This window comes from Lagenorhynchus albirostris, chromosome 1 (genome assembly GCF_949774975.1).
Source record: "Lagenorhynchus albirostris chromosome 1, mLagAlb1.1, whole genome shotgun sequence".
NCBI lineage: Eukaryota > Metazoa > Chordata > Mammalia > Artiodactyla > Delphinidae > Lagenorhynchus > Lagenorhynchus albirostris.
The window spans coordinates 74,649,341-74,664,897 of record NC_083095.1 but is presented as its reverse complement, the minus strand read 5'-3'; the positions used below and the strand labels follow the sequence as shown (position 1 = coordinate 74,664,897).

Here is a 15,557-nt window from a genome sequence, read left to right as displayed (position 1 = left end):
CCCCAGGTGAGGTTGCTCCATTGTTCTGAAGTCCCTGTACCCCCATCCAACCCACCGCCCCAAATCTGAATTCACCTCCTTTAGGAGAGCAACTCCCATCAGTCACCTAGCCTGAGGGTCTCTGCCTTCCTCACTCAGACAGTCTTGGGAGACTGGGGAGACCCAGAGGCAGCCTTCTTCGAGGGGGCTGGGCAGCCAAGGCCTGGAAAGGAGGCAGGCCTGACTGGCCAGAAGCCACCTTCCAAATGAGCTCACACACATACTTTCCACCCTGGCCCAGGGCCGCTGCTGGGTGCCTTCCAGCCAGCCTTCCCCAGCCAGGCCCAGCCCCCTCTGTCCTCCTCTGTCCCTCAGCAGGCCTGGAGCCCGGGGTTGCACGACAGGATCGATCGGGCACCCCAGGCCCTGGGGCACCCCAGGCCAGGGCCGTCACCACACCCCAAGGGAGCAGCTTTCCCTGCCTCCAGGCTGAGACCAGGTCTCCACAGGGTCCCTTATTCCTCCAATGGGCCTTCGTGGCTTAGAGGAGGAGGAGACCAGTTTCCTGCACCCAAAGACCCACACCTGGATAGGGAGGGGCAGTAGAGGGGAAAGGAGAGGTGTCCACATTGTAGTGACCTGGAAGAAGCACTTCCTCAGAAAGCCTGAAGTAGTTCATTGACTCAGGTACTGGGCCACGTCTGGAAGCTGCCTCACCATGGGTCACATCCTGCCCACTCACTTGATTTCCCGCTAGGGGCACTTCCCCGATTTGAGGCAGGATGGGGTCTGGGTGGAGCAAGGCCAGGCTGACCACAAAGCGGGGGAAAGATGGGTGCCTCCGAAGGGCCCAGCGGATTCACACGCATGTGACAGGCTCCAGCTCATTTTGATCCAGCCTATGGTCAAAGACTTCACCCTTCGCCCAGCTTCCAGAGACATGTAGCACCAGGCCAGAGAGCAAGATCAATTCCCAAAAACGCTCTCCTTGGCCACTCTGTGCCTGGCTCTGTGCTAGGAGCGAGGCTGCCCTCACCCAACATCCTGGATCCGATGATACCTTCCTGAGGTTCCATGAGTTTGTATGTACAGACACAGCAGACAATTGCTCCCATTTTGGATTCCAAAAATATGGGCACTGCAGGTAGATCACACAGGCAGCCGTTGCCCTCCAAGGCACGGGTGGTATAGTTCTGTCGAAGAATGACTATGATTCATAATACCACTGACCCCATCACAGCCACCAGCCGAATGTTTTGTCCTCACTTCCTTACAAAAGAGTCGGATGGTGCTAGGCACACAGGAGCCCCTTAATAAATGTTTACTGACTTGAATTGCCAGTGAGAGCTGTGATATACCTACGTTAACAGCTGTAGTTGTGAATACAGAAGTATTCTATACACGTGTAATAAGCCTGTGTATACATAGTAAATTTATAGGTTTAAAAAAATCACTGAACTGTACATTTAAGTTTAGTACTTTTTTTGAATTTTACTGTATACTTCATATCAATCTTTAAAAGGTTCAAAAAAGAAAGAAAATATATCAAGGGAAGAGGTTCGCAACTCCAGAACAATGGCTTTGTCCCTGCAGACCCCCTCCTTATGTGCCAGCCCTATCCCAGAGCCTGCCCTTAATCAGGGAATGGTTGGTATTGGGTTGTGTTGGCCTACCTCTTCTGGAAATACCAATCCTCCAGGCTGCACTCCCAGGACAGCGTGCACCTGGACCCTGGAGCACCCAGCAGGAAGGTCTCTCTCCCTTCACTCCTCTAAGCTCCATGCCAGGTATCCCCAGAGTCCTCCTCCACTCTACTGGTCTGTGCTCCAGAGGTCCCCCACCCCCACCCCATGCCTGCACAAAACTGCACATAAGTTCTGGGTGGAGGAAAGCTGGAGAAGGGGCCCAGAGCAACGCCCACCCCATCCTCTCTGTCTGGGCACAGCCCCTTCTGCAGCAGAGACCGCTGGGGAGGGTTTGCAGGGTGGTAGCGCCCCCTCGTGCTCGGTGTTGGCACTGCAAGCCAAGCCCGGAGAACCGAAAGGTGGGGGCAAAGCCAGCAACGCTCAGGGCCAAGGACACCACCGGCCTGTCCCTTCCCCCTTTCCACTTTCCACGCTTCAACCCAGGACACCTGTACTTAAAGGGGTGGGACTATGGGCGCGACAGGATGACAAGCCTTAGCCGTCCAGCTGCAGAGAGGGAAAAGTCAGTTTCCGTCGTCTGTGCCTGTGCTGGGGGTTGGTGAACAGTCCTCGAATAACTCCAGGAAGGAAGAGGCAGTGGAAGGGGTGCAGGACAGAGGGTCTGCGGGAGGATGTAAAGGGGGCACTGGAGTCCTGTCCTCTGAGTTACCACACTGCCCTCCGGTGGACGCCTCAGACACTGATCCCTCCAGGATGCCTGTCCCCTGGGCTTGTCCAGGTGGGTCTGCACTCCTGGACCTCAGAATGCTAGAACAGAGCTCCCTCTGGCCAAGGCAAGCGGGCCTCTGCGACTCCTGTATCTAAGAATGGGACATTTCTGTGCCACTTCTCTGAGGCCTTTGTAGGTCATGCCCAAGCCTCCTGGGGGGCCTCTTACTTGCACCCATCCTCCTAAAGTCATCTGCACCCTGGGGCTGGGAGACTCCTTTAATCCCAGTCTTACATTTATAAAATTCTTAAATTTTGTAGTTCATAAAAATACCTATAGGTGTTTTGTGATTATCACTATATTATTGCCTATTTATGCTAAAAGTTTTCATTTGTTAAATATAAACACTTAAAATACACCAAGTTGGTGGACTTCCCTGGTGACGCAGTGGTTAAGAACTCTCCTGCCAATGCAGGGGACACGGGTTCGAACCCTGGTCCAGGAAGATCCCATATGACGCGGAGCAACTAAGCCTGTGCGCCACAACTACTGAGCCTGCGCACTGAGAGAGCCTGTGCTCCGCAACAAGAGAAGCCACTGCAGTGAGAAGCCCGCGCACCGCAACGAGAAGAGTACTTGCCGCAACTAGAGAAAGCCCGTGCGCAGCAACGAAGACCCAACGCAGCCAAAAATAGAAAGATAAATAAATAAGTTAATTAATTAATTTTTAAAAAAATACACCAAATTGGGACTTCCCTGGTGGTCCAGTGAGTAAGACTCTGCACTCCCAATGCAGGGGGCCCAGGTTGGTCTGCACTCCCAATGCAGGGGGCCCAGGTTGGATCCCTGGTCAGGGAATCCCGCGTGCATGTCGCGGTACCGCAACTATGAGCCTGCATACCACAGCTAAGACCTGGTGCAGCCCAAATAAACAAATAAATATTTTTTAAAATAAATAAATAAATAATAAATAAAAAACACCAAATATTTTGAAAACAGTCTTAGTATTTAATTTTTTAATATACCCGAGGCCCCCAAAATGGACATGATTGAGGTGGTTCTCAAACCTCCAAGGGGTGTCCCTGACCCGGCATCTCATTCTTTCCAAAGCACAAGGAAACTTACTCCCATCAACATATGGTAGAGTCTTCAATCCCCATTCCCTTCAAACACACAGGTTTCCCCATCTTGAAAAGCTCTCCTGGATTCTGCTGCAGTCTTGAAAGATTTTTCTCATTTTCCCCTTTTGTCTCAAGCCAAGGTTTTCCAAAAGCTGTCTGTATTCCTTCCCCAGTCATTTCTTTTTAACCCAACCTCTATGTCTGCATCCCAACCAGGCATTTACTGAAACTTCTCCCTAAAAGGCCCTCTTGACCCCTTTCTTCCCACCTCAGGCCTCCTCTCTGCTTTCACTTTCTTTGGCCTTGTATTAGCATCTAACACAGCTTGCTTTGAGAAGCTCCTTTGCTCTTGTCTTCCCGGACTTTCTGCCATCCTACAATCCACAAGTCACAGGGTTTTCAAGGAGCCCTGAAAGCCCAGGGCTGGTATCCCTCTGCATCAACCCTAACTGTGCCTTCAGCTCCTCTACCGTGAGCAGGGACTATCTTTATTTGTTCCGTTAATTCCAGTTTCTGCCCTTCAGACTGTACAGAATAAACAAATTCTTGTTCCATGCTACAGCTCTTCAAATATTTGGATCTAGTTTTCATATATACAAACGCTCACTACAGTTAAGCTTTTTTTTTTAGGTGAAAAGCCTTTCTTCTTCCATAAACAGCTTTCATACGGAGCAGCTTAGAGACCCCTCACTATTCCTATCACCCTCCTCTGGATTAAATCATTTTGTCAGTCTTTTAAAATGTAGCTTCCCAGAGAAGCAGTACCACACAGTGGTTAGGACAAGGACTCTGGAGTTACACAATCTGGATTTGGATCCAGCCTTTATGACTTATTGGTAGGGTGACCTTCAGCAAGCTGTGTATCCTCCCAGAGCTTCAATTTCCTCATCTTTAAAATGGGCTAATAAAAAAAAAAAGGGCCAATAATTCAAAGGGTAGTTGAGCGGATTAAAAGACATAATCCACGTGATGCCACGTGATGCCTATGATCGGCAGTCACTGATTCATTCATTCATTCATTCAACAAATATTTATTTATTGACTACTTTATGCCAGACATTGCCTTTGGCACTGGGGATTCACCAGTAAAAGAATAGATCCTTGCCCCTATGAAACTTATATTCTTGTGTGTGGTGAAGGGAACAAACATGATAAGTGAGTAAAATATAGTATGTTAGATAGTGATAAGAATTTTCCAAATTTTTAAGTTCTGTGTCCTTTTTGATGAACAATTCCACCTTTGAATCATTTTTATCTTTTACTACAAGCATCTGAGAGAAACCAGGCTGCTTCTTCAACACTTTGCTTAGAAATTTCCTCAGCCAAATATCCAATTTCATTCCTTACAAGTTCTACCTTCCACGGAACACTAGGACATGAACACAATTCAACCAAGTTCTTTGCCCCTTTATAACAAAGATCGCCTTTCCTCCAGTTTCCAACAGTATCTTCCTCATCGCCTTCTGAGACCTCATCAGAATAACCTTTACCATCCATATTTCCACCAACATCTGTTCACTTAGGTATTCTCTTGAGAGATTGAGTCTCTCTCTGTAGCTCTCTTCTTCTGAGCCCTCATAAGAACCACTCTTAACAGTCCATTCACAGCAATGTAGGCTTTCTCTAGCATGCACCTCCAGTCTTCCAGCCTCTGCCCATCACCCGGTTCTAAAGCTGCTTTCACTTTCTTATGTATTTGTAACAACAGCACCCCAACTTCTCAGTACCAAGTTTCCATCTTAGTCCACTCAGACCACTATAACAAAATACAACCAATTGGGTAGCTTATCAACAAGGGAAATTTATTGCTCACAGTTCTGGAGGCTGGGAAGCCCAAGATCAAGGTGCCAGCATAGTCACCTTCTGGCGAGGGCCCTCTTCCCGGTTCACAGCCAGTGTTTTCTATGTCCTCACATGGTGGAAAGGGCTAGGGATCTCTCTAGAGCCTTTTTTACTAGTCCCATTCTGAGGGCTCCACCTCATGACCGAAGCATCTCCCAAAGGCCCACTTCCTAATACTATCATCTTTGGAGGTTAGGAAATCAAGAGATGAATTGGGGGTGGCGGGAGGGACACAAACATTCAGACCAGAGCACCTAGGCTGCTGCACATGCTAGTAGTTTGATCTTGAGCAAGATATCTAACCTATCTGTGACTCAGTTTCCTCAATTATAAAATGAGGACAAAAATAACACCTACTTCCTGGAGGCGCGGTGAGGATTAAATGAGATGATATATGTGCAGTGCTGAGAAGAGTGCCAAACATATGGTGAGTACTCTATCAAAGTTAGATACTGGTGGGACTTCCCTGGTGGTGCAGTGGTTAAGAATCCGCCTGCCAATGCAGGGGACATGGGTTCGAGCCTTGGTCCGGGAAGATCCCACGTGCCGCGGAGCAACTAAGCCTGTGAGCCACAACTACTGAGCCTGCATTCTAAAGCCCGTGAGCCACAACTACTGAGCCCATGCACCACAACTGCTGAAGCCCGTGCACCTAGAGCCCGTGCTCCACAAGAGAAGCCACCGCAATGAGAAGCCTGTGCACCACAATGAACAGTAGCCCCCGCTCGCCGCAACAGAGACCCAACGCAGCCAAAAATAAATAAATATTTAAAAAAAAAAAAAAGATACTGGCATTTTGAAAACCAAATATCTGCCCATTTTCCAGTACTTCCACTACTTTTCACAATTTCTCAGAGTTCCAAGAACATCTCCACAGACCCATTTCTAAATGGACTTGGTCTTCAGTGTGATATATATGGGCTTGGACACTTAAAATCACTAAACGAATTAAAGCTTAAACTAATTATAGGTTCTCTTTCACTTCTTCCTATTTTCTTTTGGCTCAAATTCACTCTTTTATTTGCCTGCGTTGGGTCTTCATTGCTGTGCGTGGGCTTTCTCTAGTTGAGGCGAGCGGGAGCTACTCTTCGTTGCAGTGCACAGGCTTCTCATTGCGGTGGCTTCTCTTGTTGCACAGCACGGGCTCTAGGCTCGTGGGCTTCAGTAGTTGTGGCACGTGGGCTCAGTAGTTGTGGCACATGGGCTTAGTTGCTCCACGGCATGTGGGATCTTCCCGGACCAGGGCTCGAACCCGTGTCCCCCGCATTGGGAGATGGATTCTTAACCACTGCGCCACCAGGGAAGTCCCCAACCTAGATCTTGATTTTTTTTTTTTCAAATCTTAGTTTATTCAGCATTCCAGACCATGGGCTCTTCCTCCTCCTCCTGCCCCTTACAACTCTTCCCATCTCGCCACCACTTTTCCAGTTTTATTTCTAAATTCATTTCTAAACTCCCCACAAGCCCACTCCCAAGTACTCCCCATGGCTGACTTTTTAAATTTATATATCTGACCTCTCTTCCCAACTATTCTGTAAGCTCCTTGAAGTTAAAGTGAACTCTTACAAGTTCCAGGCATCTGCTAAGTACCCAGCATAGAGAACACAGCCTGCACTCAACTAAAACTTCCATGATCGCTTTCAGGACTTAAGTATTTTTAATTTCCCCAACCTCTCTGCCCTGCTTCCCTTTATTCAACATCCTCCTCCCACATCTAGGGTTCTATTTCACCCCTCATTAATCCCAAGGGCTATAGTAGGGAACAGAGAGAGACCAAGGAACCAAGTTCCCTTGGCATGGGACCAAGATCCAAGTGGCAGAAGGACTTTTTATGGCCAAGTCTATGGCTTCATGCCCTGCTGAGGTCTCAGTTTTGAACACATCAAAACTGATGTCAACAACAAATGTCATGAACAGAAAACTGTTTGTACCATTTGTAAAGAGGCGAGAGTAGTAAGGTTCTGAATGTACACTCTGTCCAAAGCCAGATCGCCTAGTTTCAAACCCTTGTTTCAGCATTTACCAGATCCATGATCTTGGGCAATACTAAACCCCTCTGTACCAGAGTTTCCTTACCTGTAACATGGGAGTAACAGTAATAACCACTTCACAAGATTGTGGAGAGGATTAAAAGAGCAAACACTTGAAAAGTGCTTAGATCTGTGCCTGAAATGTGAAAAAAAGCTCAAAAACTATTTGCTATTGTTATTGTTTACTATTATAACCTATAAGTGCCACAAGAAACATGCAACCCAAGCCCACATAAATTAGAAATATCTCTTGTGACTAATAATAATAATTGCTAGCATGTATGAAACACTCCCTAGATGCTCAACTTGTATTATCTCCCTAAATGTTGACAATAACCTTAAGAGGGAATTGTACATTATTAACCCCATTTTACAATTGAGAAGCACAGAGAGGTTAAACAATTTTCTCAACGTCACAAGGCCAGCAAGAAGGGAAGGCACATTTATTCCTTTATTGAATTACAGTGTCTCAGCAGGAGAGAAGCCTTGTGGGTACAAAGGTAAACAGTCTAGGCCCCAGCCTACAGGAAGTTTCAGTTTCCACAGCAGGGGAGGGGCAGGGGCGGGAAAGAGTAAACAAATAGTTACAACACCGTGTGGTAATTGCTATAATAGAGGCTCATCGAGAAAAGTGCTACCGCATCCCAGACACTGGGACAAGAAAAGTACTGAGAGCTTAAGGATTCAAAGGAAAGACATGACAGTTACGGAATAAGCAGTTGCCCTTTGACAGACGTGTCCTGTAACTAACGTTACACGGAAAAGACTAAACAAAGCAGAGTTAAAAGTGGAAGCTGAGCGCCTTCAAAGCCCAAGTGACAAGACCCTGCACGACCGGAAAGGCGTTAAGACGGTCGGGTGGGCGGAGAGTGCGTTGATTGGCAGGGGTGGGGCCAGGCTCGTCACCCGCCCCCTCCTCCGCCCGGGCTCCTCCAACCCCTGGGCTGGCGGGGGTACAGACTGAGCGAGGGACTGGGCGTTGTGCCGAGCCGCCTGTCCTCCTTCCCCGCTCCCCTGCCGCGTTCCGCGGGCTGGACGCGCTGGAGAAGTTGAGCAGCGCCCGGGCCGGCCCTGGGGGCTGACAGTCGGTAAAGTTTGGCCCAAAGAGGAAGTGGCCTCAAGCCCCAGCAGGTGGCGGCCAGGCCTGGACCGGGGCGCTTGCGGCCTGTGGGCCGGCTCTAGGCGAGGGCGCGCCCCAGCGCCGGTCTTTCAGCCGATTTCCGGGGGTTCGGGGGCCGGCCTCGGGAGAGAGCGAGGCGGCAGCCGGGGAAAACAACTCCGAAGTTGGCGAGAGGCACCGCCCCTGCGCTCGGGCCGCCTCCGCCCCCCACCCGCCCCCAGCCCTGGCCTCCAGAGCACCGGTCGAGGAGCCCGGGCCATGGAGGCCCCTCAGGGAGGCGACACTGGGAGGCCAGGACGCCCGGAGTGGCGCCGCCTCCCCACTGGGTAGACCACCGAAGCTCCGGGACTTTTCTTGCACCTGCGGACGGCTCACGATGCTGCCGGCCATCCTTCTCCTCCTCCTGGGTAAGAAACCGGAAACGAGACTACTCGCCCGGCAACCCGCTCCCAGGGCTGTCACCGGGCCCAGGGGCTCTAGCTCCCTTCCTCCTACGTGGCCCCTCACCTTACCCTGCCTGCCCGTGCCCGGCACTGCCTGCCCCAATCCCCGCGAACTCTCTAGCCGCTCTCCTCAGCCCGCAGCCTCCCTCTGGCTTCCGTAGATCACCGTACCCACTCCATAGGCCGTGCTGCCGGACCTTCCTCCGAGGTCACACACCGCTGCCTTCCTTTGCTCCACCACCCCTTCCTGTAAACTACCCGGAAGCCGCAGATGGCTCGCTTTCCTACGTGACTCGCTCAGGTGAAGAAAACTCCGGAGCGTGACTCTTGCCCTTTCTCGCTCTTCCTCTAGGAGACGCTGTGGCCCACCCAGACAGGATCATTTTCCCAAATCCTGGTGAGTAGAGGATGCCCCTGGGGTCCCATGGGCTTGGTAATGAGGCAGGACCCAAGAGAAAAACTCTCTCTTCCTTGAATTCCTCTAGTACCTACCATAGTTTTAGAGTGGAGCTCATCCACCGTTTATTTTACAGATGGAGAAACTGAGACCTAGCATAAGCCCTCAGCTGGTAGTTATGTATTTTTTCCCCAAATATCCATCCTTGATCGGCCTAGCCAAAATGTAGTCTTCCTGAGGATAGAAACAGTATTTCCCGGTTCCTCCTGGCCCAGTGGCTGGCACAAAGCAGACCTCATATTGTTTGTGGTGTTGATAGTTAAGGTGGAACTATGATGAGTGTGGAGAGACAGGGGCCTGCTGAAGACTATGCCTCTAGAGTGTGTGTCGCTGGGGCAGGGGAGTTTCTGTGCTCCTTCTTGAAGAACCCAGGCCCTTGGAGGAGGCGTGGCATGGTAAGAGGCTCTCAACCGATGTCCCTACCTTCCTCTCTCTCTCCAGCCTGTGAGGACCCCCCGGCAGTGCTCTTGGAAGTGCAGGGCACCTTACAGAGGCCCGTGGGCCGGGACAGCCGCAGCTCCCCTGCCAACTGTACCTGGCTCATCCTGGGCAGCAAGGAGCAGACGGTAACGGTCAGGTGAGAAGCAGAGCAAGACCCTATTCCTTTCCCCCACCCCTCCTCCTCTACCATGGAAAAGACTTCAGGGATCTTCTCCATGGAACTTCCATCCCTGTCAACAGGGGGAAGAGTAGAATTAGACTTGGCCTAGTCTTCCCTAAAAGCCTGGCTTGCTCCATGGTGAATTGGAACTGCCTGGAGTGGACATCTAGCTTGGGTCTTGTCATCTCTGAAGGACAACAGAAACAGTCCTTTCCTCTAGAAACAGTCCTTTCTCTCTGATATGGCTGCTTGGAGGAGTCCTTCAATCCATTGCACATCCTTGCCTGGGATTCAAATCTATTCCTTCATCAGCTTAGAACCTTCCTCAGCCTCCCCAGACCTTTTTTTTAAAAAAATATTTATTTTATTTTGGCTGCACTGGGTCTTAGTTGCGGCACGTGGGATCTTCGTTGGGGCATGAGGGATCTTTAGTTGCGGCACACAGACTCTTAGTTGCGGCACGCGGGCTTCTTCGTTGTGGAATAGGGGATCTAGTTCCCCGACCAGGGATTGAACCCACGCCCCCTGCATTGGGAGCGCAGAGTCTAACTCACTGGATCACCAGCGAAGTCCCTCCCCAGATCTTTTAAACAGTCCAGGTCTCCCTGGGCTCCTCCAACCATGGGCCGTGGGGTTGGGGCCCATGTTGAGTACCTAGCTATTTGCTTCCCACAGCTCACTTCCCATGGATTTGCCCAGAAAAGGGTAGGTGAAGGGAGAGGGCAATCTGGGCAGAGGTTGTTGGGGCAGAGAGATCAGAATGCCATGGTGATCTCAGGTCTCACCACTGGGCACTGGGAGGGGATGGTGAGTTCTGGTTAATTAAGCTGTATGGTAATTGCCGGTTACTGCTAGCACCAGACTCAGGTGACAGTGCTGCAACAACAGGAAAGCAATGAATCTGTTCTAACTCAGTCCAGAACACAAGGCAGTTTTTCCAGAAGGCTCTAGGATGTACTCATGGTCTCATGGTGCCATAGGCCTCTGTTAGGGCTCTTGCCTTGATCCCAAAGGAATTTGGCTAACTCCATTTTCATTTGGCTATTTGGATTGTGGATAAGCAGGTGTTCCTGCTTCTTGGAGTAGAACAGGCCTGACAACACTGGGGGAGGAAGAAGCCAGCAGTGGTCAAGAATATCTTATGGGGGCTTCCCTGGTGGCGCAGTGGTTGAGAGTCCGCCTGCCGATGCAGGGGACACGGGTTCGTGCCCCGGTCTGCGAAGATCCCACATGCCGTGGAGCGGCTGGGCCCGTAAGCCATGGCCGCTGAGCCTGCGCGTCCGGAGCCTGTGCTCCGCGGCGGGAGAGGCCACGGCAGTGGGAGGCCCGCGTACCGCAAAAAAAAAAAAAAAAGAATATCTTACGTCCTGCTCTCCTTCACCCCTGTAGGTTCCAAAAACTGCGTCTGGCCTGTGGCTCAGAGCGCTTAATCCTGCGCTCCCCCATCCAGCCACAGATCTCCCTGTGCGAGGCACCTGCCAGCCCTCTGCAGCTTCCTGGAGGCAACGTCACCATCACCTACAGCTATGCTGGGGCCAGAGCACCCATGGGCCAGGGCTTCCTGCTCTCCTACAGCCAAGGTGGGCTGGACAGGGCTGTCTGTAGTAGTGCTTAGTAGTGTCTAGTGTAGTGCCACTAGAACAGGCAGTGGAAGCCTGAGGGAGGAGGGGAGGATCCTGGCAGCTCCAGTGCCTCACAGCCCCTCTCCATGGTGCCTCTGCAGATTGGCTGATGTGCCTGCAGGAAGAGTTCCAGTGCCTGAACCACCGCTGTGTGCCCTTGGTCCAGCGCTGTGATGGGGTCGATGCCTGTGGCGATGGATCTGACGAGGCAGGTTGCGGTTCAGACCCCTTCCCCAACCTGACCCCGGGCCCTGTCCCCACCCCACCCTGCAATCACACCTTGGAAGACTTCTATGGGGTCTTCTCCTCCCTCGGATACTCACACCTGGCCTCAGTCTCCCACCCCCAGTCCTGCCTCTGGCTGTTGGACCCCCATGATGGCCGGCGCCTGGCGGTGCGCTTTACGGCCCTGGACCTGAGCTATGGAGATGCAGTGCACGTGTATGATGGCGCTGGGCCCCCCGAGACCCTCCGGCTGCTGCGCAGCCTCACCCACTTCAGCAATGGCAAGGCTGTCACCGTGGAGACACTGTCCGGCCAGGCCACAGTGGACTACCACACAGTCGCCTGGAGCAGCGGTCGGGGCTTCAATGCCACCTACCACGTGCGGGGCTACTGCTTGCCTTGGGACCGACCCTGCGGCTTAGGCTCTGGCTTGGGGGCTAGCGAGGGCCTAGGCGAGCGCTGCTACAGCGAGGCACAGCGCTGCGACGGCTCATGGGACTGCGCCGACGGCACGGACGAGGAGAACTGCCCCAGCTGCCCACCTGGACACTACCCCTGTGGGGCCGCTGGCACCCCCGGTGCCACAGCCTGCTACCTGCCTGCTGACCGCTGCAACTACCAGACCTTCTGTGCTGATGGAGCAGACGAGAGACGCTGTCGGCACTGCCAGCCTGGCAACTTCCGGTGCCGGGACGAGAAGTGCGTGTATGAGACGTGGGTGTGCGACGGGCAGCCAGACTGCGCTGACGGCAGCGACGAGTGGGACTGCTCCTATGCCCTGCCCCGCAAGGTCATTACCGCCGCGGTCATCGGCAGCCTCGTGTGTGGCTTGCTGCTGGTCATTGCCCTGGGCTGCACCTGCAAGCTCTATGCCATTCGTACCCAGGAGTACAGGTCAGTGGGAATGCAGCTGGCAGTAGAGGCGTGGGGACTGAGGGCGGGACAGGGCCTGTGCAGCCACAGAAGTCCAGAGGGCGCCCACGTTGGGGACGGGTTCTGGTGACCAGCTTCTGGGTTGGCTCCTAGGGTTGTCTAGCTTGGCAGGCGTGCTTCTCTGAGAGGGGGACTGGTCTAGATCTTGAAAGCCATCTCAAGGAAGGAGGGGGATGTCAGATGACTTTGGAAAGCCGTGGCCTAGCTCCGGGTGCCCTGGCTTGGGTGCAGAAGAAAGAGGCCTGTCCAGGCTGGGGCAGGCGGCTCTGGTGAGCAGCACCCGTGACCGAGCCGTCCTCGTCCCTTCCAGCATCTTCGCCCCCCTCTCCCGGACAGAGGCCGAGATTGTGCAACAGCAGGCGCCTCCCTCCTATGGGCAGCTCATTGCCCAGGGCGCCATCCCACCTGTAGAGGACTTCCCTACAGAGAACCCAAATGACGTAAGTCACCCTCCGCAGCCGGACCACCTCCCACTCCCAGCCCTTCCTTCTTTCAGGCTTCTGGCCGTCCCCACCCCCTCTGACTCTGGTGTCTTCATCCTCTCCTTGCAGAACTCCGTGCTGGGCAACCTTCGTTCTCTGCTACAGATCTTGCGCCAGGACATGACTCCAGGGGGCGCCTCAGGCACCCGCCGCCGCCAGCGGGGCCGCTCTATGCGCCGCCTGGTGCGCCGTCTCCGCCGCTGGGGCCTGCTTCCGCGAACCAGTCCCCCAGCCCGGACCTCTGAGACCAGATCCCAGGTCACACCTTCTGCTGCTCCCCCTGAGACCTTAGACGGCAGCACAGGTCCAGCCCGTGAGGGCGGGGCGGTGGGTGGGCAGGATGGGGAACAGGCACCCCCACTGCCTGTAAAGGCTCCACTGCCACCTGCCAGCACGTCTCCAGCCTTCCCCACTGTCCCCGAGGCCCCAGGGCCACTGCCTGCGGCGCCCCTGGAGCCATCACTGCTGTCTGGAGTGGTACAGGCCCTGCGAGGCCGCCTCCTGCCCAGCCTGCGGCCCCCAGGACCAACCCGGGCCCCACCTGGACCCCACACAACAGTCCTGTCCCCAGAGGATGAGGACGATGTGCTGCTGGTGCCACTGGCTGAGCCCGGGGTCTGGGTGGTCGAAGCAGAAGATGAGCCACTGCTGGCGTGAGGTGACCTGGCTCCCCTGGGTGCTCTATTCACAGTGACAGCAACCCTGTAGAGGGCAGCTCAGCTTCCCTTCCACTGCTTCCCTCCCTGTCCCTCAGTGTGAGGGCACCTGATGGGCCTCCCATGGATCCCATGTAGCTGCTATAAAGTTAGGTGTCCCTCAGGCAGGGAGAGGGCTCACACAGAGCCCCCTCTCTGCGCATGGCCAGAGACCACAGTCCTCCACTACCCTCTCCCCACACCACCACCATTTGGGTGGCTGTTTTTAAAAAGTAAAGTTCTTAAAGGGTCATAGGCCTGGACACTCCATCCTTGCCAAACCCACCCAAAAGTGGCCTTAAGCACCAGAATGCCAATTGGCTGGAGACTTCCAGCCCCCAAGGGGAGGATTTGGGCAGGCCCTGGGGTTTTGCCAATGGTGATCCCTCCCACAAGGCCTAGCTCATAAAAAGAGCACAGCAAATGCTTTTGTTCCATAGCCAGGTCATTGTCCAGGAAGCCAAGGTTGAAAATAAAGGAATCAGAAATTTAAGATTTTTGTAAATGAGCTGTGAGCATGAGCCCCGCCTCTCTGCCCATCTCAGCTTATGCTCCCCTCACCTTACTCCTCCCTATGAAGCCCTTTGCTCTGCCCTCCACCTCCTGGCCTTTTCCTATTTATCTTCCAACCACCCATCTTTGTTTTTTATACCACTCAGAGGGTAAGAAAATTCTAGGAACCCTAAGACTAACCCTCTCCACCTCCACTTGCTGCCTGGGGCCCAGCTCTACAGTGACTGACACCAGCAGTGAGCACCTAGCCTCCTTACTCACCGCCAGGCCGGAAGTCATGAGCCCGCTGGGCCCTGCAGCTGAGAAACTTCCCATTTATGGAGTACTCGCAGAGCACTAATCACAGAAGCAGACTGTCCCTGGTGAAACACTCCTGCCCTCCATCCTCCACCCTACCAGGCATTTTCAGTCTGTCCTAGGCAAGACAGATGAACTCGCAGCCAGGATGCCTCAAAGCGGGCAAAGATGCGTCCAGAGAAAAATCATAATCATTCAGGGTGTGAAGATGCTAGCATCACCTTGGCCAGATCCAAGAGGTCTTCCTGGAAGAGGGCCCAAACTAGATCCTAAAGAATGCTGTCAGTAGTTGGTATAGAATTGTGAATTGTAGGCGAGGTGAGAGTCCATACGATAAGCAAACTAAGGGGACAGTAAGGGCTAGGGCTGTAAGAGGGACCCTGGACTTCCTAAGAAAGGGGCGCAGGAACACAAGCAATAGCCAGAGCCATAGAGCTGGAGAGGGTAACGGAGGAGGGGGGAATGATCTGTGAGAAATGTTGGGACCCAGCCTGTGGTAAGCAAGCTGACAGAGCGGTCCCAGAGTTTAAAAGGAAAATCAGCCAGGACAAAGGATTTAGAAAGAGCCTGTGGGAGTGGGTGTGATGCCCACAGGAGCAGAGCTGAGGCATTCCCTAACAATCAGTCCCCGGAGAAAGGGCTCCCCCTTAGGCTCCCTTACCCTTCCTGCCTGGCCCAGCCTATCCCCACCTCCCTGGTGGAGGGGCCCTGTTGATGACACACTGCCAGCATCCTCACACCCAGCACTAATTGCATACCGTTCCCTCTCCCAGCAAGCAGGAGCCTAGGGAAGTGGCCGAGGGGACATAGTACAGTCCTGGGACACTGGCATCTTGGCTTGG

The 15,557-nt window shown here is 53.1% G+C and overlaps 1 protein-coding gene across 2 annotated transcripts; it reads left to right on the top strand.

Annotated features, from left to right (window-relative positions):
* Nucleotides 1–8,244: 8,244 nt before the first annotated feature.
* LRP10 (LDL receptor related protein 10) lies at nucleotides 8,245–14,398 on the top strand. 2 transcript variants are annotated; one of them, XM_060145980.1, is made up of 7 exons: nucleotides 8,245–8,854; nucleotides 9,243–9,287; nucleotides 9,789–9,924; nucleotides 11,338–11,528; nucleotides 11,672–12,689; nucleotides 13,039–13,168; nucleotides 13,280–14,398. In XM_060145980.1, the coding sequence occupies exons 1-7, from the start codon at nucleotides 8,824–8,826 to the stop codon at nucleotides 13,865–13,867; spliced, it is 2,139 nt and encodes a 712-aa protein (XP_060001963.1). In that variant the 5' UTR covers nucleotides 8,245–8,823; the 3' UTR covers nucleotides 13,868–14,398. The 2 variants fall into 2 exon arrangements, with proteins under 2 accessions (XP_060001963.1, XP_060001968.1); XM_060145985.1 differs by lacking the exons at nucleotides 8,245–8,854; nucleotides 9,243–9,287; nucleotides 11,338–11,528 and having other exon boundaries at nucleotides 9,785–9,924.
* Nucleotides 14,399–15,557: the final 1,159 nt, after the last annotated feature.

What these genes read in the sequence shown, in the direction of transcription:
- LRP10 (XM_060145980.1), top strand. Translation starts at nt 8,824, where the DNA reads ATGCTGCCGGCCATCCTTCTCCTCCTCCTGG. An exon ending in CATCCTTCTCCTCCTCCTGG is followed by an intron (nt 8,855 to 9,242) that starts GTAAGAAACCGG and finishes CTCTTCCTCTAG; the next exon opens with GAGACGCTGTGGCCCACCCA. An exon ending in GATCATTTTCCCAAATCCTG is followed by an intron (nt 9,288 to 9,788) that starts GTGAGTAGAGGA and finishes CTCTCTCTCCAG; the next exon opens with CCTGTGAGGACCCCCCGGCA.